The following is a 25,979-nucleotide window of genomic DNA, read 5'->3' on the forward strand; positions in this document are numbered from 1 at the left end:
GTAATTCCCCTTGCTTCAGTACCAGCAAGTCCCTCTCCTCAATAATGGCAAAGCCAAACAAACTGGGGCATTCTAATATGAATCATACTAGTGGTACTAGGCTACGTACCACCAAAACAGCAGCACAACTTGGCTTGCCACCTTGCAGTTCTAGTTTTCTAAAGTTCTACTTTAGAAAACTATTTATGCATCACCTTCCATTTTATGATTAGTTGTGGTTTAAATTGCCTCTACATTGTCTCTGGCTCTTATAACTAGTGTGTATGTGGCCTAGTTTCTGACTAGTCCCAACAGGAGCTGTTAGACTTGTACTCTGGCCTTCAATTATTCATCTCACTTTTATACCAGTACCTGCCAGCTTGGCTTACCAGTGTCAGTGTGCTTCAGCCTCTAGTTCTGGCCTCCATCATGATGTCAGCTCTTGGACCACTTCCTCCCCACCCCGCTTTCCAAAACACTAGCTGAGTAACCTTCTCTGTCAGTCTCTTCCCATTTATTTCACTTAACAACCCTTCCTTACTGATACCTGCTGTGAGCTAACTGTTCAGATAAGCACTGGAGAGAATAATGAATGAAATATAGTTCCTGCCCTTAAGTTACTTACAGTGGAGTAGAAGAGAAAAAATATGAAGAATTTTAATATATCATAGTAAGGGCTATCATAAATCAGATACAAGGTATGAATGGTAATGAGAAAGGAGAGATCAGTTCTATTAATACCTAGATAAGTAACAGAGGAGAAGATGAATGAATTTGGACTTGAAGGTGAGTTGGGATTTTTCCAGACAGACAAAATGGCACCAGGATAGGCAATTAGAAGGCAGCCTTCTGTTATGGATTATGTGTACTTGGAGAATTGGGTGATAACATTTGACCTGTGAGATGAATGCCCTATTGGTCTTCCAGCTTTAGCCCTCACTCGGCTATTTCAAACCTTTTAGCCAGCATAAGTTAAAGTTGTATAGTAATTTTTGGACATTAAGCAAATCTTAGAAAATAATGTTAGTAAATAACATTAGACTCTTCAATTAGTCTTTTTTATACCTGTGTTTAGATTTGTAATGGAGCAAAAGTAAAGAATTAACATTCTTCCAAATCATTCTCTTTCCTTCATGTTTTTGTTTCCATTACTACTGCTACTAGACATTTCCTTCACTGTAGTGCTTGAAATTCTGAGTTCTGCTGGATTTCCAGGAATGCTGTTGACAGTCATTGCCAAGAGAAATGTGTTTTCCACTTAGGAAATTACACTTCTATTTGGTATTATTATTTCTGACCACTATGTTGTATTATGAGCATTTCTGAGGAATGACAAAGATGGCTTCCTTGGAGCAATTACTGGAAAAGAAGCTGGTGTTCTATTAAAAAAAATATATGCTTAGATAGGAAATTACCAAGAAATAAATAAGGGTAGGAATAAAGGTGGGATGGAGTACATTCCCTGATGAAAAAATTTACTTTCAGAAAATAGGACTCCTTACAAATTATTTGAATTTTTAAGTTTTTTTTTAATTTAAGAATGACAACAAAGTACTTAAAACATAAATGTATCCCTTCATGAATTATCACAAAACAAACGTCTATTAACTGCCACTCACTCAAGAATCACCATTACCCGAGTCTCAGAAGACCCCCTTATGCTTCTGCCCATCTCACTTACTCCATTTTCCCAAATGTAACTACTACTAACATCTAGATGTACCTGGTTTTGGACTTTAAATAACTGGAATTATATAATGTATACTTGTTTGTGTCTGACTTCTCTCAGTCAACATTGTATGTTGCATGCAACTTTAATTATTTCATTTTTATTACTAAATACTTTTCCACTGGATGAATGCACTACAGTGTATTTATTTATTCTATGATTGATGAATACTTGGGTTGTTTCCAATGTGGTACTACTAAAAATAATACTGTCAAGAGCATTTTTATGCTTGCCTTTCAGTGAACTTATGCACATATTTCTCTTGGGTCCATCCAGAAAGGAAATGCAGAGGTCATATGGTATGCATATGTTTAGCTTCAGAAGACAATACTAAATGGTTTCCAAAGTGGTTGTACCAGTGTGTACTCCCACCAGCAATATATTAGTTTATGTTGCTTCATTTGCTCACCAACACTTGGTATTGTCTGTGTTTTTCGTTTTTGCTATGTTTTGTAATTTGGGTCCATCTAGTAGGTATATAGTGCCATCTGATGGTGTTAAGGTTTTCTAAAAAATATTTTGAGATTGTTCTTTTTCATTGATTACATAATAGTTGTACATATTTTAGGGTACATGTGACATTTGAATACCTGTATACACTGTGTTAGGATCAGATTAGGGTAAATGGGGTATCCATCTCTTCAAATATTTATCTTTGTTTTGAGAACATTACAATTCTTCTCTTCTCGCTATTTTGAAATATACAATTACTATAATTTTCCCACTGCATTATCAAATACAGGAACTTATTTCTTATATCTGATTCTGTTTTTGTACCCCTTAACCAATTTCTCTCATCTGTTCCACCCCGCTTCCTTTCTAAGCCTCTGGTAGTGACCATTCTACTGTCTACCCCTGTGAGATTCACTTTTTTTTTTTTTGAGACGGTCTCATTCTGTCGCCCAGGCTGGAGTACAGTGGCGCAATCTTGGCTCACTGCAAACTCTGCCTCCCGGGTTTAAGCAATTCTCCTCTCTCCCACCTTCCCCCACCAGTGGCCAGAATTGCAGGCGCACACCACCACGCTCAGCTAATTTTTGCATTTTTAGTAGAGACGGTTTCACCATGTTGGCCAGGCTGGTCTCAAACTCCTGACCTCAGGTGATCCGCCTGCTTAGGCCTCCCAAAGTGCTGGGATTACAGGTGTGAGCCACCGTGCCCAGCCATAAGATTCACTTTTTAGCTCCCACATAGGAATGAGAACATGCAATATTTGTCTTTCTGTGCCTGGTTTTCACTTAACATAATAACCTCCGATCCCATCCATTTTTCTGCAAATGACAGGATTTCATTCTTTTTATGGCTGAATAATATTCCATTATGTGTATATACCACATTTTCTTTATCCATTCACCAACTGATGGACACTTAAATTCATTAGTATCTTGGGTACTGTGAACAGTGCTGCAATAAGCATGGGAATGCAGATACCTCTTTGATACACTGATTTCCTTTCTTTTGGATATAGACCCATCAGTGGGATTGCTGAACTGAACTATGTGGTAGTTCTAGTTTTAGTTTTTTGAGGAAACTCTAAACTGTTTTCCATAATGGCTATACTACTTTACATTCCCAACAGTTTCCAGGTATTCCCCTTTCTCTGCATCCTCATCAGCATTTGTTATTTTTTGTCTTTTTCTTGATAGCCACTCTAACTGGGGTGAGATGACACCTAATTGTGGGGGTTTTTTTTGTTTGTTGGTTTGTTTTTAATGTTTTATTTCCATAGATTTTGGGGAACAGGTGGTATTTGGTTACATGAGTAAGTTTTTTAGTGGTGATTTGTGAGATTTTGGTCCACCCATCACCCAAGCAGTATACAGTGAACTTAATTTGTAGTCTTGGTTTTGATTTGCATTTTCCTGATAGTGATGCTGAGCATTTTTTATGTCCTTGTTGGCCATTTGTATGTCTTCCTTTGAGAAATGTCTATTCAGGTCTTTGATCCATGTTTTATTCAGATTATTTGTCATCATGCTATTGAGTTGTTTGAGTTCCCTAAATATCCTGGTTATTAATCCCTTGTTAGATGGATAGTTTGCAAATATTTTCTCCCATGCTGTAGACTGTTTCTTCACTTTGTTGATTGTTTACTTTTCTATGTGTAGCTTTTTAGCTTGGTGTAATCCCATTTGTCTGTTTTTCGCTTTTGTTGCCTGTGTTTTTGAGGTCTTACCCAAAAAAAACTTTCCCCAGACCAATGTCCTGTAGCATTCCCCCTAATGTTTTCTTTTAGTAGTTTCATGTCCTATTAAAGTCTTTAATCCATTTGAGTTGATTTTTGTATATGGTAAAAGATAGGATCGATCTAGCTTCATTCTTCTGCATATGGATATCTAGTTTCAATAATGTTTATTAGAGAGACTATCCTTTCCCCAATGTGTGTTCTTAGTGCCTTTGTTGAAAACAAGTTGGCTGTAAGTATACTGATTTATTTCTGAGTTCTCTATTACATTCCATTGGTCTGTGTCTGCTTTTATGCCAGTATCATGTTGATTTAATTACTATAGCTTTGTAGCATGATTTAAAGTCAGGTAGTATGATGCTTCCAGCTTTGTTTTTTTGTTTTTGTTTTTTCCTTTCCTTAGGATTCCTTAGCAATTCGGCATCTTTTGGGATTCCATACAAATTTTAGGATTGTTTTTTCCATTTCTGTGAAGCATGTCATTAGTATTTTGATAGAGATTGCATTGAATGTGTAGATTGCTTTGGGTCATATAACTTTTCAATGATATTAACCCTTCCAATCCATGAGCATGGGATATCTTTTCCTTTGTGTGTGTGTCCTTTCCATTTCTTTCATCAGTGTTTTATAGTTTTCCTTATAAAGAAAAACTTCTTTTGTTAAATTCACTTCTTTTGTTAAATTTATTCCTAGGTATTTTTTAGTAGCTATTGTAAATAGGATTGCTTTCTTGATTACTTTTTCAGATTGATCACTGTAAACATATATAAACACTGCTGATTTTTGTATGTTGATTTTGTATCCTGCAACTTTACTATCTTTATTTATCAGTTCTGAGAGTTTTTTGTTGGAGTCTTTAGGTTTTACTAAATAAAAGATCATGTCATCTGCAAACAAGGTTAATTTGACTTCTTCCTTTCCAGTTTGGATACTCTTTGTTTCTTTCTCTTGCCCAATTGCTCTATCTAGGACTTCTAATACTATGTTGAGTTGAAGTGGTGAAAATGGGCATCTTGTCTTGTTAGATGTTAGTGGAAATACTTTGTTCACTGTTCAGTGTGATATTAGCTGTGAATCTGTCATATATTGCCCTTACGGTATTGAGGTATGTTTTTTCTATACCCTGTTTGTTGAGAGTTTTTATTACGGAGGGATGCTGAATTTTATCAAACACTTTTCCAGCATGTATTGAAACAATAATATGGTTTCTGTTCTTGATTCTATTGATGTGATGTATCATGTTTATTGATTTGTGTATGCTGAACCATCCTTGCCTCCCTGGGATGAATTCCACATGATCATGGTGATCTTTTCAATGTGTTACTGAATTCAGTTTGCTAATATTTTGTTGAGGATTTTTGCATTTATGCTCATCAGTTATATTGGCCTGTGGTTTTCTGTTATATTCTTGTCTGGTCTTGGTATCATGGTAATGCTGGCCTCATAGAATGAGTTTGGAAATATTCCCTCCTCTTCAATTTTTTAAAATAGTTTGAGTAGAATTGGTATTAGTTCTTCCTCAGATGTTTGGTAGAATTCAGCAGTGTTTCCATCAGGTCCTGGACTTTTCTTTCATGGGAGACTTATTATTATTTAGATCTTCTTACTCATTGTTTGTCTGTTTTTCTATTTCTTTGTTTCAATTTTAGTAGATTGTATTTTTCCAGGAATTTATCCATTACTTGTAGGTTTTCCAATTCATTGGCATGTAGCTGTTCATAGTAGTCTCTAGTGATCCTTTCTATTTTTCTGGTACCAGTTGTAATGTTTCCTTTTTTGTCTCTGATTTTACCTATTGGGTTTTCCAGCGTGTTGGTATTGTCTATCTTTAAAAAAAAAAAAAAACTTTTTCATTTTATTGATCTTTTGTGGTTTTTTTAGTCTCCATTTTATTTATTTCTGTTCTGATCTTTATTATTTCTTTTATTCTGCAAATTTTAGGTTTGGTTTGTTCTTGCTTTTCTGGTTCCTTGAAGTGTATCATTAGGTTATTTATTTGAAGCCTGTATTTTTTTGACATAGGCATTTATTGCTATAAACTTCCCTCTTAGTCCTACTTTTGCTGTATCCCATAGGTTCTGGTATATTGTGTTTCCATTTTCATTTGTTTTAAGAGTTTTTAAAAAATTTCTCTGGTAATTTCTTCATTGACCCATTGGTCATTTGGGAGCATGTTGTTTAATTTCCATGTATTTGTACAGTTTTCAAAGTTCCTCTTTGCAAAGATTCTAGTTTTATTCCATTGTGGTCAGAAAATATACTTAATATGATTTCTATTCTTTTAAATTTGTTGAGACTTTTTGGTGACCTAACATATGCCCTATGCTGGAGAATGTTCCATGCACTGATGAGAAAAATGTGTGTTCTGCAGTAGTTGGATGAAATGCTCATAAATGTCTGTTAGGTCCATTTGGTCTAGAGTGTAGTTTAACTGCAATGTTACTTTGTTAATTTTCTGCCTGGATAATCTATCTATTGCCAAAAATGAGGTGCTGAAGTCCCTTACTATTACTGTATTGCAGTCTACCTCTCCCTTTATTTCTATTAATATTTGTTTTGTATATTTGGGTGTTCTGGTGTTAGGTACATATATATTTATTAATGTAATATCCTCTTGCTGAATTGATATCTTTATAATTATATAATGGCCTTTTTTGTCTCTTTTTATAGTTTTTGACTTAAAGTCTATTTTATGTGCTATAAATATAGCTATTCCTGCTCTTTTTAAAGTTCCATTTGCATGGAGTATCTTTTTCCATCTCTTCACTTTTACTCTATGGGTATCTTTATAGGTGAGATAAGTTTCTTGTAGGCAGCATATATTTGGGTCTTGTTTTTTAATCCATTCAGCCATTCTATGTCTTAATTGGAGAATTTAGTTGATTTACATTCAGTGTTATTATTGATAGTTAAGGACTTAATACTGTCATTTTACTTGTTTGCTTGTTGTTTTGTAACCCTGTCTTCCTTTCTTACTCTATTTGTGGTTGTGATTTTCTCTGGTAGTGTGTTTTAATTCATTGCTTTTGATTTTTATTATATTTTAGGTTTTTGCTTTGGGTTACTATGGTGCTTACAAAAACATTTTATAGTTATAAGAAGTTACCTATAACTAATCTAATGTTTTTGTAAGCACTCCTGTAGTCCCAGCTAATTGAAGGCTAACCTGGGAAGATCTCTAGAGCCCAGCAGGTCAAGGCTGCAGTGATCTGTGATTGCACCACTGCACTCCAGCTTAGGTGACAGAGTGAGACCTTGTCTCAAACACACACACACACACACACTGATAGCAACCTAACTTTGATCACAAAAACAAGAGAAAAGAAACAAATACAAAACATGTACACATTAACTCCATTCTCCCCCTACATTTTGAATTTCTGATGTTACAAAAAATAATAAAAGAATTTACTTTTAAATTTGATAATGTTTTCTTTCATAGAGGCAGAAAAGCATATAAATCAAAGATTGACCTGTTCTTGTGGTAGTCAGTTTGTCTGTGAGTCCATTTGGCACTCCAGCATATATCATATTGGAAGAGTTTCAGATTTTTGAATTTCCATGATAGCTAATGAGGGTGAGTACTTTTTCATAATTTGAGTAACTTCTGAAATGTCTGCTCTTGTCTATTTCCCATCTTGATGTTTGGTTTCCAGCCTTTTTCTTACTGGTTTGTAGAAGTTTTAAGATAAATTCCAAATACCAGTACCTTTGACATATGGCACATATCTTCTTCCACTCTGTGGATTGTCTCATTAGTCTCTTAATATGGTCTTTTTGCTGGAAAAAAAATTCTAATTTTAATATAATTTAACAATCTTTTGTGGTTGGTGTTGTAGTGTCCTACTAAAGAAATCTTTTCCTACACCAAAGTCATGAAATATTCTCCTATGTTATCTTCTAGAAATTTAATTCTTTTGCCTTTTACCTTTTGATCTACAGCCCACCTACAATTGATTTTTATGTCAAGTTGAAGGTAGAAGTTAAGTTTGTCTTTTCTTCTCCATAGGAATATCCAGTTGACCCATCATCATTTAGTGAAAAGACCATTTATTAATTTTTTCTTGCTGTGTAACAAATGAACACAAGCTTAGTATCTTAAAACAACACCCTTTTATTAACTCACAGTATGTAGGTAAGGAGTTCATGCTCAAATCAAGTTGTCAGCCAGGCTCTTCTTGTCTGGAGGCTCTGGGAAAAAAAAATCCAATTCCGCAATTGCTCAGATTGTTGGCAAGACATCCATTTTGTGTGGCTTTAGACTGAGGTCCATGTTTTCTTGCTGGCTGTCAGCCAGGGTGCTTCTCTACTCATATATATATATATATATATATATATATATATATATATATACACTTAAAGTTCTAGGGTACATCTACACAACATGCAGATTTGTTACATAGGTATACATGTGCCATGTTGGTTTACTGCACTGATTAACTCGTCATTTACATTGGGAATTTCTCCAAATGCTATCCCTCCCCCAACCCCCCACCCCACGACAGGCCCCAGTGTGTGATGTTCCCCTCCCTGTGTCCAAGTGTTCTCATTGTTCAATTCCCACCTATGAGTGAGAACATGCGGTGTTTGGTTTTCTGTCCTTGTGATAGTTTGCTCGGAATGATGGTTTCCAGCTTCATCCATGTCCCTGCAAAGGACATTAACTCATCCTTCTTTATGGCTGCATAGTATTCCATGGTGTAGATGTGCCACATTTTCTTAATCTAGTCTATCATTGATGGACATTTGGGTTGGTTCCAAGTCTTTGCTATTGTGAACAGTGCCACAATAAATATACGTGTGCATGTGTCTTTATAGTAGCATGATTTATAATCCTTTGGGTATCTACCCAGTAATGGGATCGCTGGATCAAATGGTATTTCTAGTTCTAGATCCTTGAGGAATTGCCACACTGTCTTCCACAATGGTTGAACTAATTTATACTCCAACAAACAGTGTAAAAGCATTCCAATTTCTCCACATCCTCTCCAGCATCTGTTGTTTCCTGATTTTTTAATGATCGCCATTCTAACTAGTGTGAGATGGTATCTCATTGTGGTTTTGATTTGCATTTCTCTGATGACCAGTGATGATGAGCATTTTTTCATGTGTCTGTTGGCTGCATAAATGTCTTCTTTTGAGAAGTGTCTGTTCATATCCTTCACCCACTTGTTGATGGGGTTGTTTGTCCTCTCTCACTTCCTTGAGCAGTGGTTCGTAGTTCTCCTTTAAGAGGTCCCTCACATCCCTTGTAAGTTGTACTCCTAGGTATTTTATTCTTTTTGTAGCAATTGTGAATGGGAATTCACTCATGATTTGGCTCTCTGTTTGTCTGTTATTGATGATAGGAATGCTTGTGATTTTTGCACATTGATTTTGTATCCTGAGACCTTGCTGAAGCTGCTTGTCAGCTTAAGGAAATTTTGGGCTGAGACAATGGGGTTTTCTAAATATACAATCATGTCATCTGCAAACAGGGACAATTTGACTTCCTCTTTTCCTAATTGAATACCCTTTATTTCTTTCTCCTGCCTGATTGCCCTGGCCAGAACTTCCAACACTATGTTAAATAGGAGTGGTGAGAGAGGGCATCCCTGTCTTGTGCCGGTTTGCAAAGGCATTGCTTCCAATTTTTGCCCATTCAGTGTGATACTGGCTGTGGGTTTGTCATAAGTAGCTCTTATTATTTTCAGATACGTTCCATCAATACCTAGTTTATTGAGAGTTTTTAGCATGAAGGGCTGTTGAATTTTGTCAATGGCCTTTTCTGCATCTATTCAGATAATCATGTGGTTTTTGTCGTTGGTTCTGTTTATGCGATGGATTACATTTATTGATTTGCATATGTTGAAACAGCCTTGCATCCCAGGGATGAAGCCAACTTGATCGTGGAGGATAAGCTTTTTGATGTGCTGCCGGATTCGGTTTGCCAGTATTTTATTGAGGATTTTTGCATTGATGTTCATCAGCGATATTGGTCTAAAATTCTTTTTTTGTTGTGTCTCTGCCAGGCTTTGGTATCAGGATGATGTTGACCTCATAAAATGAGTTAGGGAGGATTCCCTCTTTTTCTATTGATTGGAATAGTTTCAGAAGGAATGGTACCAGCTCCTCTTTGTACCTCTGGTAGAATTCAGCTATGAATCTGTCTGATCCTGGACTTTCTTTGGTTGGTAGGCCATTGATTATTGCCTCAATTTCAGAGCCTGTTATTGGTCTATTCAGAGATTCCACTTCTTCCTGGCTTAGTCTTGGGAGGGTGTATGTGTCCAGGAATTTATCCATTTCTTCTAGATTTTCTAGTTTGTTTGCGTAGAAGTGTTTATAGTATTCTCTGATGGTAGTTTGTATTTCTGTGAGATTGGTGGTGATATCCCCTTTATCATTTTGTATTGCATCTATTTGATTCTTCTCTCTTTTCTTCTTTATTAGTCTTGCTAGCAGTCTATCAATTTTGCTGATCTTTTCAAAAAACCAGCTCCTGGATTCATTGATTTTTTGAAGGGTTTTTTGTGTCTCTACCTCCTTCAGTTCTGCTCTGATCTTAGTTATTTCTTGCCTTCTGCTAGCTGTCGAATTTGCTTGCTCTTGCTTCTCTAGTTCTTTTAATTGTGACATTAGGGTGTTGATTTTAGATCTTTCCTGCTTTCCTGTGTGGGTATTTAGTGCTACAAATTTCCCTCTACACACTGCTTTAAATGTGTCCCAGAGATCCTGGTACATTGTGTCTTTGTTCTCATTGGTTTCAAAGAACATCTTTATTTCTGCCTTCATTTCCTTATTTACCCAGTAGTCATTCAGGAGCAGTTTGTTCAGTTTCCATGTAGTTGTGTGATTTTGACCAAGTTTCTTAATCCTGAGTTCTAATTTGATTGCACTGTGGTCTGAGAGACAGTTTGTTGTGATTTCCATTCTTTTACATTTTCTGAGGAGTGCTTTACTTCCAACTATGGGGTCAATTTTGGAATAAGTGCCATGTGGTGCTGAGAAGAAGGTATATTCTGTTGATTTGGGGTGGAGTGTTCTGTAGATGTCTATTAGGTCTGCTTGGTGCAGAGCTGAGTTCGAGTCCTGGATATGCTTGTTAACCTTCTGGTTCATTGATTTGTCTAATATTGACAGTGGGGTGTTAAAGTCTCCCATTATTATTGTGTGGGAGTCTAAGTCTCTTTGTAGGTCTCTAAGGACTTCCTTTATGAATCTAGGTGCTCCTGTATTGGTTGCTTATATATTTAGGATAGTTAGCTCTTCTTGTTGAATTGATCCATTTACCGTTACGTAAGGCCTTCTTTGTCTCTTTTGATCTTTGTTGGTTTAAAGTCTGTTTCATCTGAGATGAGGATTGCAATCCCTGCTTTTTTTTTACTTTCCATTTGCTTGGTAGATCTTCCTCCATCCCTTTATTTTGAGCCTATGTGTGTCTCTGCACGTGAGATGGGTCTCCTGAATACAGCACACTGATGGGTCTTGACTCTATCCAATTTGCCAGTCTGTGTCTTTTAATTGGGGCATTTAGTCCATTTACATTTAAGGTTAATATTGTTATGTGTGAATTTGATCCTGTCATTATGATGTTAGCTGGTTATTTTGCCCATTACTTGATGCAGTTTCTTCATAGCATTGATGGTCTTTACAATTTGGCATATTTTTGCAGTGGCTGGTACCGGTTGTTTCTTTCCATGTTTAGTGCTTCCTTCAGGAGCTCTTGTAAGGCAGACCTGGTGACAAAATCTCTCAGCATTTGCTGTCTGTAAAGGATTTTATTTCTCCTTCATTTACAAAGCTTAGTTTGGCTGTATATGAAATTCTGGGTTGAAAATTCTTTTCTTTAAGAATGTTGAATATTGGCCCCCACTCTCTTCTGGCTTGTAGAGTTTCTGCTGAGAGATCCGCTGTTAGTCTGATGGGCTTCCCTTTGTGGGTAAGCTGACCTTTCTCTCTGGCTGCCCTTAACATTTTTTCCTTCATTTCAACCTTGGTGAATCTGACAATTATGTGTCTTGGGGTTGCTCTTCTCGAGGAGTATCTTTGTGGTGTTCTCTGTATTTCCTGAATTTGAATGTTGGCCTGCCTTGCTAGGTTGGGAAAGTTCTCCTGGATAATATCCTGAAGACTGTTTTCCAACTTGGTTTCATTCTCCCCATCACTTTCAGGTACACTAATCAAACATAGATTTTGTCTTTTCACATAGTCCCATATTTCTTGGAGGATTTGTTCATTTCTTTTTACTCTTTTTTTCTCTAAACTTCTCTTCTCACTTTATTTCATTAATTTGATCTTCAATCACTGATACCCTTTCTTCCACTTGACCAAATCGGCTACTGAAGCTTGTGCATGCATCACGTAATTCTTGTGCCATGGTTTTCAGCTCCATCAGGTCATTTAAGGTCTTCTCTACACTGTTTATTCTAGTTAGCCATTCACCTAATCTTTTTTCAAGGTTTTTAGCTTCCTTGCGATGGGTTTGAACATCCTCCTTTAGCTTGGAGAAGTTTGTTATTACCGACCTTCAGAAGCCTACTTCTGTCAACTCATCAATGTCATTCTCCGTCCAGCTTTCTTCCGTTGCTGGCGAGGAGCTGCAATCCTTTGGAGTAGAAGAGTCACTCTGGTTTTTAGAATTTTCAGCTTTTCTGCTCTGGTTTCTCCCCATCTTTGTGATTTTGTCTACCTTTGATCTTTGATGTTGGTGATCTACAGGTGGGGTTTTGGTGTGGATGTCCTTTTGGTTGATGTTGATGCTATTCCTTTCTGTTTGTTAGTTTTCCTTCTAACAGTCAGGTCTCTCAGCCGCAGGTCTGTTGGAGTTTGCTGGAGGTCCACTCCAGACCCTGTTTGCCTGGGTATCACCAGCGGAGGCTGCAGAACAGCAAATATTGCTGCCTGATCCTTTTCTGGAAACTTCATCCCAGAGGGGCACCCACCTGTATGAGGTGTCTGCTGGCCTCTACTGGGAGGTGTCTCCCAGTTAGGCTACATGGGGGTCAGGGACCCACTTGAGGAGGCAGTCTGTCCGTTCTCAGAGCTTAAACGCCATGCTGGGAGAACCACTGCTGTCTTCAGAGCTGTCAGACAGGGACATTTAAGTCTGCAGAAGTTTCTGCTGCCTTTTGTTCAGCTATGCCCTGCCCTCAGAGGTGGAGTCTATAGAGGCAGCAAGCCTTGGTGCTGCGGTGGGCTCCGCCCTGTTTGAGCTTTCTGGCCGCTTTGTTTGCCTACTCAAGACTCAGCAATGGTGGACGCCCCTCCCCCTGCCGGGCTGCTGCCTTGCAGGTCAATCTCAGACTGCTGCGCTAGCAGTGAGCAAGGCTCTGTGGGCGTGGGACACGCCGAGCCAGGCGCAGGATGTAATCTTCTGGTGGGCCATTAGCTAAGACCATTGGAAAAGTGCAGTATTTGAGCAAGAGTGTCCCATTTTTCCAGGTACAGTCTGTCATGGCTTCTCTTGGCTAGGAAAGGGAAATCCCCTGACCCTTGTGTTTCCGGGGTGAGGCGATGCCCCGCCCTGCTTTGGCTCGCCCTCCCTGGGCTGCACCCACTGTCCAACCAGTCCCAATGAGATGAACCAGGTACCTCAGTTGGAAATGCAGAAATCACCCATCTTCTCTGTCAATCATGCTGGAAGCTGCAGACCGGAGCTGTTCCTATTCGGCCATCTTGGAACGGACCACTTCTCTACTCTTTTTTTTTTTTTTTTATACGGACTCTCGCTCTGTCGCCCAGGCTGGAGTGCAGTGGCACAATCTTGGCTCACTTCAAGCTCCACCTTCTGGGTTCACACCATTCTCCTGCCTCAGCCTCCCAAGTAGCTGGGACTACAGGCGCCCACCACCACGCCCAGCTAATTTTTTGTATTTTTAGTAGAGACAGGGTTTCACCATGTTAGCCAGGATGGTCTCGATCTCCTGACCTTGTGATCCGCCCGTCTCAGCCTCCCAAAGTGCTGGGATTACAGGCGTGACACTTCTCTACTCTTTAAAGGCCACTCTCAGGTCCTTTCCATGTGAGTTCCATCTTCATACCTACTATGGTGCATTTAATCCTTCTAGTGCTCCAAATCTCTGACTTCCTTTCTGCAACCAACCAGAGAAAACTCAGATTTTAAAGGGCACATGTGAATAGGTTAGGCTGGGCCCACTAGCATAATCCTCCCTTCTTAAAGTCAACTCTGCCAGATAACATGACCTATCATAGGAGTAATATGTCATATTCACAGGGTCAAATATTTGAAAGACATCTTAGAATTCTGCTTACCACAAACTGTCTTTTTCCCACTGTTTTGAAGTGCTACCTATGCCAAAAACAAAATAGTCATATATATGTGTGTATATATGTATATATGTATAATATATATGTATATATGTATATATGTATATATGTATAATATATGTGTATATATGTATATATGTATAATATGTGTATATATGTATAATATATATGTGTATATATGTATAATATATATGTGTATATATATGTATAATATATATATTTATATATACACACACACACACACACACCCCTATATATATATAGTCCGGGGTGAGTCATATATATAGTCATTTCTGGGAAGAGTTTATGTAGAATCAATATTTCTTCCTTAATTGTTCATTGAATTGACTAATGAAATCATCTTGGCCTGGGGTTTTCTTTGTGAAGAGATTTTAAATTACAAATTCCATTTCTTTAATATATGTAAGACTATTCAGGGTATCTGTTTCTTTTTGAGTAAGCTTAACATTTTTGTCTTTGTGCAGACTTTGTCCATTTTGTCCAAGGTGTCTACATTCATGACATAAAGTTGTTCACAAAATTATGTGATTATCCTTTTGATATCTGGAATCTGCAGAGATGTCACCTCTCTCTTTCCTGATATTTGTAATATCTTAATATCTTTTGTCTTCTCACATTTTTTTCCCTGATCAATCTGGCTAAAGACTTATCAATTTGATTGTCTTATTGAAGAACCAGCTTTTATTTCCATTTATTTTCTTGATTATTTTATTGGCTTCAATTTCATTAATTAATTTCATTAATTTCTGGTGTGAACTTTATTTCCTGCCTACTTCAGAGTTAATTGCTCTTCTCTTTCTAGTTTCTTGCAATGGAAACTGAAATAATTGATTTTGTAATGTAAGTTTTTAGTGTTATAAATTTCTCTCTAACTACTGCTTTGGCCCTGTCCCACAAAGTTTGATATGTTGGAGTGTGACTTGCTTCTTTCACTTAGCATAATGTTTTCAGGGTTTATTCATGTTTTAGCATGTGTCAGTGCTTCATTACTTTTTATTGATGAATAATATTTCGTTGCATGACTTTACCATGTTTTGTCTTTCCATTCATCAATTGATGGACATTCAGATTGTTTGCACTCTTTGGCTATTATGAATAATATTGCTGTAAACACTCATATACAAGTTTTTTGTGGACTTATGTTTCTAATTCTCTTGTCTATAGGTGGAATTGCTGGGTAATATGGTAACTCTGTATTTAATATTTTAGGGAACTGCCAGTTTTCCAAAGTTCCTGTACCAGTTTATAATTCTAACAACAAGACATGAGGGTTACAGTTTCTCCACATCTTGTCAACACTGGTTATTGTTTGTCTTTTTTATTATAGCCATCCTAGTGAAGTAGTATCTCATTGTGGTTTTGATTATATTTCCTTGATGACTAATGATGTTGAACATCTTTTCACATGCTTATTGGCCATTTGTACAGATTGAATATCCCTTATCTGAAATGCTTGGGACGAGAAGTGTTTAGGATATGGGATTTTTTTTGGATTTGGAAATATTTGCATATACATAATGAGATATTTTGGGAATGGGACCCAAGTCTAAACACAAAATTTTCTTATATTTTATATACATCTCATACACATAGCCTGAAGGTAACTGCACAATATTTTTAATTTTGTGCATGAAAAAAGTTTTGACTGCAACCCGTTACATATAGTCATGTGTGAAATTTTCCACTTGTAGCATCATGTTGGCACTCAAAAAGCTGAATTTTGGAAGATTTCAGATTTTATGTTTTTACATTAGGGATACTCAACCTGTATATCTTCTTAAGAAGATATTTAGAAATGTCCGTTGCAATCCTTTGCCCATTTTCAATCAGATTGTCTTTATTATTGATTTGTAAGAGTTCTTTATATATTATGGCTAGAGATCTTTATCAGACATATGATCTTTTCCCATTCTGTAGATTGTCTTTTTACTTTCTTGATGGTGTCCTTTAAAGCATAAAAAGTGTTAGTTTTGATGAAGTCCAATTTATTTATTTATTTTTGTCACTTGTGCTTTTGGTGTCATAGTTACAAACCATTCTGTAATCTAAGGTCACAAAGATGTATTTCTCTTTCCTACTGAGAGTTTTATAGTTTTAATTGTTACATTTAGGGCTATGATCCATTCTGAATTTATTTTCTATGTCATGTGAGGTAGTGATCCAGCTTCCTTCTTTTGCACATGTATATCCACTTGTCCAAGTTCCAGTTGTTGAATGTTTATTAATTTTATTATCTTTGTCATTTCTGCATCAGTTTTGACTGATCAGTTTTTCTCCTCATTTGGGTTGTATTTTCTTGCATTGCATGCGTGATAATTTTTTATTGGATAGCTTACATTCTGAATTTTACCTTGTCAGATGCTGGATATTTTTGTACTTCTATAAATATTATTGAGCTGTGTTATGGGACACAGTTTTGTTATTTGGAGACGGTTTGATACTTTCTGGTCTTGCTTCTAAGCTGTTAGTTGGTACCAGAATGGCATTTGGTTTAGGGCTAATTTTACTCCACCACCAAGGCAAAAACCTCTCTGAGTTGTCTAGTTACCAGTCCCCAACCTTTTTGGAACCAGGGACCGGTTTTGTGGAAGACACTTTTTCCCTGGACCAGGCTGGGGGAATGGTTTGGGGATGATTCAAGCACATTACATTTATTGTGTACTTTATTTCCATTATTATTAAATGTTAATATATAATGAAATAATTATACAACTCACTATAATGTAGAAAAGTGGGAGGGAGCCTTGAGCTTCTTTTCCTGCAGCTAGACAATCCCATCTGAGGGTGATGGGGGACAGTGACAGATGATCAGGCATTAGATTATCATAAGGAGCACGCAACCTAGATCCCTTGCATGCACAGTTCACAGTATGGTTTGCACTCCTCTGAGAATCTAATGCTGCCAGTCATCTGACAGGCAGTGGAGCTTAGGCAGTAATGCAAGCAATGGGGAATGCCTGTAAATACAGATAAAGCTTCACCTTTTACAGGTGCTTGCCTGCTGCTCACCACCTGCCGTGTGACACAGTACTGGTGCTGCTCTAGTGGATGCATTGTTGGTTATGACGTTCTCTGGTGGACTGGTAGAAACAGTAACTATTCTCAATTCAGGGATTATTCCCGCTAATTCTTTCAGATGATTCCTTCACCCAGCTTCTCAAAATTTCTCATACAATTGTGCTGATCTGTACCTAGCTGAAATTCAGGGGGTCCCCTCTGCAGATCTCTGGAGCATTCTCTCACTCACTACAGCTTTCTCCTTCTACAACTCTGCCCTACCAAAAACCACTGCAGTAGCCTCCCCAAACTATCACCTCTATCTCCTTGATTACAAATGCATTGTTTTAATCAGGTGTGTTAACATGGCAAGCATGGAGACAACTGCCTTTGAAAGAAGAGTTACTTACAATTCTTGAAAGGAGGGGGCATTCCACACTAGGCAGGGCCTCATGGGGAAGCACCCAGTTGGGGAAGGAGGCAGAAGTAGCACAGGAGAGCATGGCCCAGAGCCTTCATTGTGGTCCCCATGGGAAGGAAGGGATGAGGCAGTTTAGGCAGCTGAGCAGGTTTAGTTAGGATTGTCTGGTATGAAAAATTTTGGTGGGCTTTGAGCTATAGGGGTAGTTCCTAGATGTCTTGTGTCCAGCCCTGAAATAATTCCCAGCAGGATTTAGAGTGATTTAGAGTATTTGGCTTGTTGTGTGAGAGTTTTCTAAGGGAGGGTGGTTGGTGGGTATGGCCTTTGGATTGGTTGTTTGCATATGAAAGAAATGTTCACGGTGGAATCATTTGCTATCTCTAAGAATTAGCTAGTCATGGGAGGGGCAGCCTCTCCCCGACAAGCAAGGCCTCCAAGATGTCAAAGCATCATAAAATGAAGACAATAAAAAACAATTAATGCACTTATCAACTGAGGGAGATTACCAAGCTCTGCTTGTACTTCTTCTTGCACTGTAGCCTGAAAACTTTTCAAATGATAAGCTGAGACAATCAGGATTCCTCTCATTCATTTCTCTTTTCTCAGGGATTGCTGTCTTTTTGTTGCCCAATATCCAGTGTCTTGAAAACTTTTTTCTTCATGTATTTTATCTTTTTTTTTTTTTTTAGTTGTTTCAGGATTTTAGGTAGGAGGGTAAATCCAGTCCCTTTTACTCCATCTTGTTCAGAAGTAGAACTATGGAAAATCATTTGCATTTGAAATTAAAATTCAGTTGAGATTTTTGGGAACCAATAACAGTTTAAACAGGTTTGGCTTCTATATCGGTAATTCAGCAGTCTTTATTAACAGATTGGAGTGTTAGAGCAAGGTAGCAAAAAGACAGAGCATCTAAGCCAAGACAAAGGATGGGTGGGAAGACTTCAAGTAGACAGAATGCCATGAACAAAATGGTTGAGGATGCAAATTTTATGTGTTTAGAGGATAAGTAGCTCACATTTACTGGAAAGCATGAGTCTTTAAATGAAGCCAAGCTTCAACATAGGTTGGGATCAGATTTTGTAGAGAAGGCTAATGGGAGTTATAAAGAAAATGAGAATTTCTCTTTGAATAAAATCTGTCTTTTCCTCATGGTGTTCCCCAAACTTTTTTTTCTCCTAAGCCCTCACTAATATTCATTTTTCATTCCTTCACCTTCTCCTAATATCTAATCCATTTCTTAGCTCTGTAAGGTTGGCCTTATTTGTAGCTCTAGAACTTCACTGCTCAGTAAGGTAGACATTAGCCATATGTGGCTATTTAAATGTAAATGAATTAAATAAAATTGAAATTTCAGTTCCTTATTGCCCTGGCCACATTTCAGGTGTTCAAGAGGCACATCTAGCCAAGGGCCTTTGTATTGGTTGGATAGCACAGGGAACATTTCCACCACCACAGAAAGTTATATTGCATAGCACTACTCTAGAATGTGCTCAGAGGCAAAATTTTAAATTTCATATGCAGTATAACTATGTGAAAACTAAGACTTAACAATAAAATTTTAAAGATTTAAATGAAGTCATCAAAATAGTAATATTGATTATTTTTCACTAAGCTCTTGCTAATCATTTCTTCTACTCATATAATTTCTGCATTTTATATACAGAGCACATGTTTATAGTAGGAAAAATTATGTCTTTGATCATTTATTCTTTTTCATACTATAAGCACTTTAAGTCTCATTCTCTCCCCACTAGACAATATAATAGTATTCTAACTAGTCTCTTAGAAAATAATACAAATTGAAAAAGAGAAAGGCTATAGAAGAAAAATGACAGAGGATTAGTCTAAGAGAGCCAATACCCTACTAGTAGGAGTTCCAGAAAGAGGGGATGGAGAAAACAGGGGAAGAAATTACCAAAGAAATAATAAAGGAAAATTTTCCAGAAAGAAAGTTGGTTAAGTCCAAACAGTGAATGGGCCCACTGGATTTCCAGTCTAATTAAGGAATACAAGACTTGTATTAGGGCATATTCCTATGAAACTTCAGGATTCTAGAGCTAAGACAACTGAGTTTGAGGATAAGGAGATGGGATAGGGGCAGGGCAAAGGGAAGTAGTCACATTCCAAGAAACTAAAATTGAAATCATTAACCTTGGATGCTGGAAGATAATAAACGGGAGGGTAAGCCCCTTTCAGCTTAGAATTCTATATACAGCCAAACTATGTGATTCATGTGGGAAAAGAAACAAAAATTAGACATGTAAACATCTATAAAAATTCCTGTGTATCTTTTTATTAGTTACTGGAAAATGTGCTTCAGTAAAGTAGGGGAATAAACCAAGAATGAGAAAGTCATGAACAGAATCCATAAAACAGGGAATCCAGTCCAGAGAAGTGGCAAAGGGAAGTCCAAGGATGACAGCTATGCAGCAGGCCTGGAGAGCGACCCGTCCAAGATTGGATCAAAAGAATGGAAGGCTCTGTGGGGGGAGGGACAGAATAAATGAATTATTGGATGTGTTTGCACATTTGGGAATAAAATCTGATGCATTTTTGAAGAAAGAGAATTTTCATTGTCTACTCACGAAAAAAGAAAATCAAGTAAAGGCAACAAATAATTCTAGGAAAGACAAAACGATGTACAAAGAAAGAAACTATAACCTATTTGAAAGGGAGGCAGGGAAGTGAGAGGAGAAGAAAGGACAGGCAGATCACCTGGGATCCCATCAACCAGAGATAACGTGTTATTATTTTATTGTTTATCTTTTCAAATAAATCTGTACCATACACATAATGTATCTTTACAATAGTGGGATCATACTGTACTATTTCATGGTTTGTTTTTTTGTCAGTTACTATTATTTTTAAATATGTATTTGACATATATTCTGCAGGATAATTTTTAACAGGTTATAGAATAATTAATTTAGTGAATAGACCATAATGTATTAATCAAATCTCTGTTGCTTTAATTTAGTTGGTCCTTATAAATTCCCTGAAATATAGTAAAACAAAGACAGTTCTGATTTTGGAACCGGGACTTAGAGTCTTATAGTCCAGCTTCTTAGTGTATAACTGCGACTAAATATCCTGTTCTGATTTAGGAGATTAGGCCAAGAAAATGCAGAATATTTACTCCTATATGTACTCATGCTAATATCACAGACAGACAAGAATGATTAAAGTGCTACTTTTTAGGATTACATCATGGCTATATTTAAGGGAGCATCTCCTACCCTATTCTCTGTCTAGAGTGCTGCTAACCCAAGTATCTGCATGGTCCATTTTCTCATTTCATTCAAGTTCTTCTCTGTTCACACATCCCCTTATCAGGGAGGTCTTTTCAGTGAATTTTACATAAAATAGGCCACCTCTGTCACTGCACAGACTTATCTCCTAAGCTGATTTCATTTTTCTCCATAGCACTTTCTCACCATCTATCATCCCAACACTAAAATATAAGCTCAAGAATAGTGTTTCTGTCTTGTTTGTTGCTCCATCTCCAGCGCCTAAAATAAGGCCTGGCATAAAGTAAGTAGGTGCTCAGTCATCTTTGAATGAATAAACAAATGAATGAGTTAATTAACTGGGACTTAGAAAACAATAGGAACAACCCAAGAAGTCAGTGAAGGGAAATTCTAAGTCGACAGTGGTCCAGGTTAGAGCAGAAGGTCTCAGGGTCCTGGAAAGGAGGTCTCCAGGAAGAATTGACTCAGAAAAATATTGAGTAGAGTTAAGAGGGAAAAAAAGGTAACTGTAACGAAAACAAATGTTGGAGGACAGAGAATGGAAGTGTAAGAGTGGAAGTGTGGTTCTAGATACCACTTGGCTCAGCAGTGAACAATATTCAGAAGTAAAGGTGTAAGTATATTATTTAAGTAAGACTAGAATAATTCAAAATAAGATATAAACATGTTGAGAAGATGGCAGGAAGGAATGGTAGGGCTGTAAAAGGGAGCTAAATCCTCATCTTTCATAGCAACTCAGCAAGGGTAATCAATAAGTTATCAAGAAATGACAAGATGATCGCAAGTGTTTAGAGGTTTGAAGATAACTGGTGGAAGGACAGCTAAAAGAGTTCAGAGAGGCTTCCTCTAGGAAACGGGTCTAGAAATGGGAAATGATGGAAAAGGAAACTATGGTTTGGCACTACAACCATTTCTGTGATATTTAATATGAAACTATATATGTGTGTGTGTGTTACCTTGATAAAACTTTAAACAAGGAAAGCAGAGGCAAAATGTAAAAATTAATAATCTGGGAGCTGGGTGCGGTGGCTCATGCCTGTAATCCCAGCACTTTGAGAGGCCAAGGCAGGCGGATCTTCCGAGGTCAGGAGTTCAAGACCAGCCTGACCAACATGGTGAAACCCTGTCTCTACTAAAAATACAAAATTAGCTGAGCGTGGTGGCGCATGCCTGTAATCCCAGCTACTCTGGAGGCTGAGGCAGGAGAATTGCTTGAACCTGGGAGGTGGTCGTGAGCCACGATCGTGCCATTGCCCTCCAGCCCGGGCAACAAAGAGCGAAACTCCATCTCAAAAAATAATAATAATCTGGAACTAAAATTCCAGATGGTTGAAGCAACAGGGATGGAGGCAGGATGGGAGGAAGGCATGGGGAAAGTGCAAGTATGCTAAGGTCATGCCTTGTTTAGATGAGTAATTCCAGACAGCAAGAGAAAATAAAAAGTAAGTTTGCAGTTTTTAGGTAAGGCTAACCACTAGATAAATAAAAATGGAATTTATACTTTCAGATTGTTAATGAAAAGAAATTTGTTAAATCCTGGGTGGGGAGGAAAATTCATCATTCACACTAAAGATAAGAGGCAGAAATAACAAGAAAGCGTAGGGTATATAAAGCAAGATGACTGGCATCAGACCAAAGAGCTTTGATCTCAATATATGTGAATATGTTTAGTCCTTCTATTTAAGAAACAGAGACTTTCAAACTGCATTTTTAAGGAAGTCCACTTACATGATTTCAAGAGACATACTTGAAACAAAATGACAAAAGATTGAAAATGAAGGGAAGGACAGATGCTGGCAAAAAAGAAAGCAAGATAAGAATAATAATACCAGCCAAAATGGAATTCAAGGTACAAAGCGTTGAATGAAAATTTTCTTACCAGTACAAGAAAGCCACATAAACTCATGTTATCTCTGGCGTTCTTCCTCTTTCCTAGGTATTTGACATCTTGAAAGTGAGCATCACTTTGCTTATTTTGCAGCCAGTGTAATGGGACTAACCCTATTGAAAACTCCTGGAGATCTTTAAACGTATTTTTAAAGATAAATAATCCTTTTAGTTGTTTCCTTTAAAAAAAAAAGCCAGTATATTTTCATGTTAGTAACTGTTTGCATTTTCTTGGTATACATGATTTATTGGTAACAATTTGTACTTCTAAGCCTTAAATCGAAATAGCACATATTGGTCTGGTAAAATTGCACACACCATCTGCTGTGGTATCTGACATTGGGCTGTGGAACTGTTAAACTTTTGCTATGGAGAAGCCAGATGAGATTGGAAGAAGGTTCTTTTAAATGAAATGCTCTTGTTTCCAGAGACTGTGTGCATGTTGCCTGACTCACATTCCTCTGTTGGCCTCACCAGTATCTCTCATCAGATAGCACGTGCCAAAAGAAAGGAGGAACATGAATTTACTAAAATTAATTTGAAATTTGTGTTTGTTCTATATATTCTAAATGTTTGACTTTTTATTTTTTAAATGTAGCTAATGCTGCCTACCTTGGGGGCCAAGAAATGATGGAGGTGGTGAAGAGAGATGACGAAACCATAAAGGAGCATTTATGTAAGGTAATCACTTTAGTGCTGCAAGGGGATAGATAATAAGTAGATGGGCAGAGATACTTAACTGAGGGCAAAGGACTAGAACTAGTTAGAATCTGTAAGACTTTAAGGTTTGGTAGAATGACATAGAGTTCTACTTCCAGTTAAAATTGAAATTATCCCTTAAAGTTGTGTAGAGAGTAGTAAAGCTAATTGCATAATAACTTATTTTTTTAATCACCTGTTTTTGTTGAATTAATTTTAGAATCAATACTTTTCTATTTTGTCAATGCATTTTAGCCTCTCTAGGCCTTCTACTGAGAAAACTCCATAATATTTATAGAATAAATAATGTCGGAATATAAATGAAACAGTGGAAAATACATTATATGTTATATGATCTCATGACTAGTGAGCCTTTCTTATTCTCTAATGTGTTAGAGTAGGAATGTCCTGCTCTGACCCTAAGACCAGTTTTGTGAAATATTCAACATTTGGGAGTTATGCTGCAAATACTAGAATCTTGCACACACACATTTGGAAGCACCAATCTCTGAAACTATAAGAGTAGGGTTTAATATATGTCTAAGGTCACCCTAGAATTTGGATGACTGTGGTACTCCTGTGGCATCATTTGTCTGGCTGTCCATTCTGAGTAGGACAGAACTGTACTAATATTATAGCCACTAGCCACATGTGGTTATTTGTGGCTAGCCTTAATTGAGTTGTACCATAAGTGTAAAACACACATTGGATTTCAAAAGTTTAGTTCCCCCAGAAGCAAAGTATTTCATTAATTTTTATATTGATTACCTGTTGAAATGATACTACCTTAGATATAGTGGATTAAGTAAAACATATTATTAAAAGTAATTTCACCCATTCCTTTATACTTTTTTAAACATTGTAACTAGGAAATTCTAAAATTGCATATGTACCTTGCTTTATACTTCTGTTGGACAGCATTAGTCTTAAACTTTACAATTGGTGCTGAACTATGATACCTGCTGAAATGATCCCTGCTGAGTGGCAAACTCTCATAGGACTCAGGAGCAATCCACAAGTGAAATACGAGATAACCCACTGGACTTAGAATGTCTTTATAAACCTTGATACATTTGACTTAAACTTTTCTACATTGTTAATTCTTAATTCCATAACCTCCCAATACAATTATCTTAAAACAAGAAGTGTATATGTTCTTAAAATTTTTTTTTTAGAATATTGAAAATACTCACCCGGAGAGGACTTTTGAAAATGCCAGTGTGTTTTTGTCTCATGGCCGTAGTGGTCATCATATTTCTGAAATAGCAATTGGCTAGAGATTGAAATTTGGAAACGAGAAGGAAGCCCTCACTAGCTGAAGGGAGAGTGCTGGGGCCTCAGGAGGGCCCCCTCTCCAGGACTTTCAGCTACTTCCAGTCATTGAGCGATGTGAAAATATAAGAAAAACAGTATTTTATTTTTCATTTAAACTATAAGTGAATCTGTTTCAAAAATGCATTTAAGTTCTTCCAGGTTGGGAGTTCATAAAAACAGCTCAACTCTCAGTTAATAATAAGACTGGCAGATGCTCACTTCCAAAATTCACACTTGCTGAACAACTAGACCCATCATGTGTCAGAGCCTGCCTTACCACCTGTGGAAGCCAGCTGCTGTAAAATACTCATCATTTCTGGATTCAGCTTGTGTGTTGTGCTCAGAAAAAGGTCAAAGAAAGGTGCTAACTTATTCCTGTCCCAAGTGAAATCCATATGCAAGTGTAATCATTCCCAGATAGAGGGCTGTTCATGGTAATTATGTCAGGACTGTAAGTTTACTGAAATTTTATGGGGAAATACGGGGGTGTAATGGTAAATGGTAGACATTTCAAGGTTAGTATTAACACACAGTCACAGGAATAAACTTTTTCAACTCCAGGCAATAGTTTTGTTTTTGAGATAGCATTAAATATACTTCTAGAATATGGGGAAACAAAGCATTGTTTCATTTAATCATGCAAAACTACCTTGCAGTTAATTCATTATCCTTTCTACCAGCAAAATTCAAGCTCTCCACTAGAATAATACAATTACAGCTCCTAAGTGAAACTAGGTACAGAGAGACAGGAAGTTTATTGCAACTTTTTGTTTCTGTAATAAAAAGAGGAAACATGCTGTAATTTAATATTGGTAGAAGTTGAATCAACATATGTCCCAGTCTGCTTGAGAAAATAAGGAAACTTAAAAGTGCACATAGTTCTAGGAAGATAGTGGGCATTGCCTCCTGCCTTCCAAACACCCCCGATAACTGGTCAAACTAAAACCAATGCCCGGGATTAGAAATATTCCTATTTAGGTATCTTAATCGAGGATACTCTTTCCCATTTCCACCCAAACAAAGGCGTTCAGAAACTTCAGAACTATCCAGGACTGTCCAGTGCGAATAGTCATCGAGCCACACATTTTGTTGAAAAATCATTTCCTGTATCTCAGTTATTCAACTAAAAATAGTTCTGAAAAATATATCTTTGTGCCATCCAGCCAGAATGCCACAGGAAAGTTAGTCTAAAAATAAGCTTTCTACTGTATCATGCAGACAGCTTTCTAC

General features: G+C 37.2%; 1 protein-coding gene across 10 annotated transcripts in view; it reads left to right on the forward strand.

Moving 5' to 3' along the window:
• Nucleotides 1–25,979, forward strand: part of LDAH (lipid droplet associated hydrolase) — a 139,056-nt gene that overhangs the window by 98,096 nt on the left and 14,981 nt on the right. For all 10 annotated transcript variants that reach the window (XR_001715489.4, XR_008546189.2, XR_010149186.1 and 7 more), the window contains one exon: nucleotides 23,335–23,417. Coding sequence is in view for 4 of the 10 variants with exons in the window: in XM_001141731.7 (XP_001141731.2) it covers nucleotides 23,335–23,417 (83 nt within the window). In the remaining 6 variants the exon portion in view is untranslated. The remainder of the gene's footprint in view (nucleotides 1–23,334; nucleotides 23,418–25,979) is intronic.

This window comes from Pan troglodytes, chromosome 12 (assembly GCF_028858775.2).
Source record: "Pan troglodytes isolate AG18354 chromosome 12, NHGRI_mPanTro3-v2.0_pri, whole genome shotgun sequence".
NCBI classification, from domain to species: Eukaryota; Metazoa; Chordata; class Mammalia; order Primates; family Hominidae; genus Pan; species Pan troglodytes.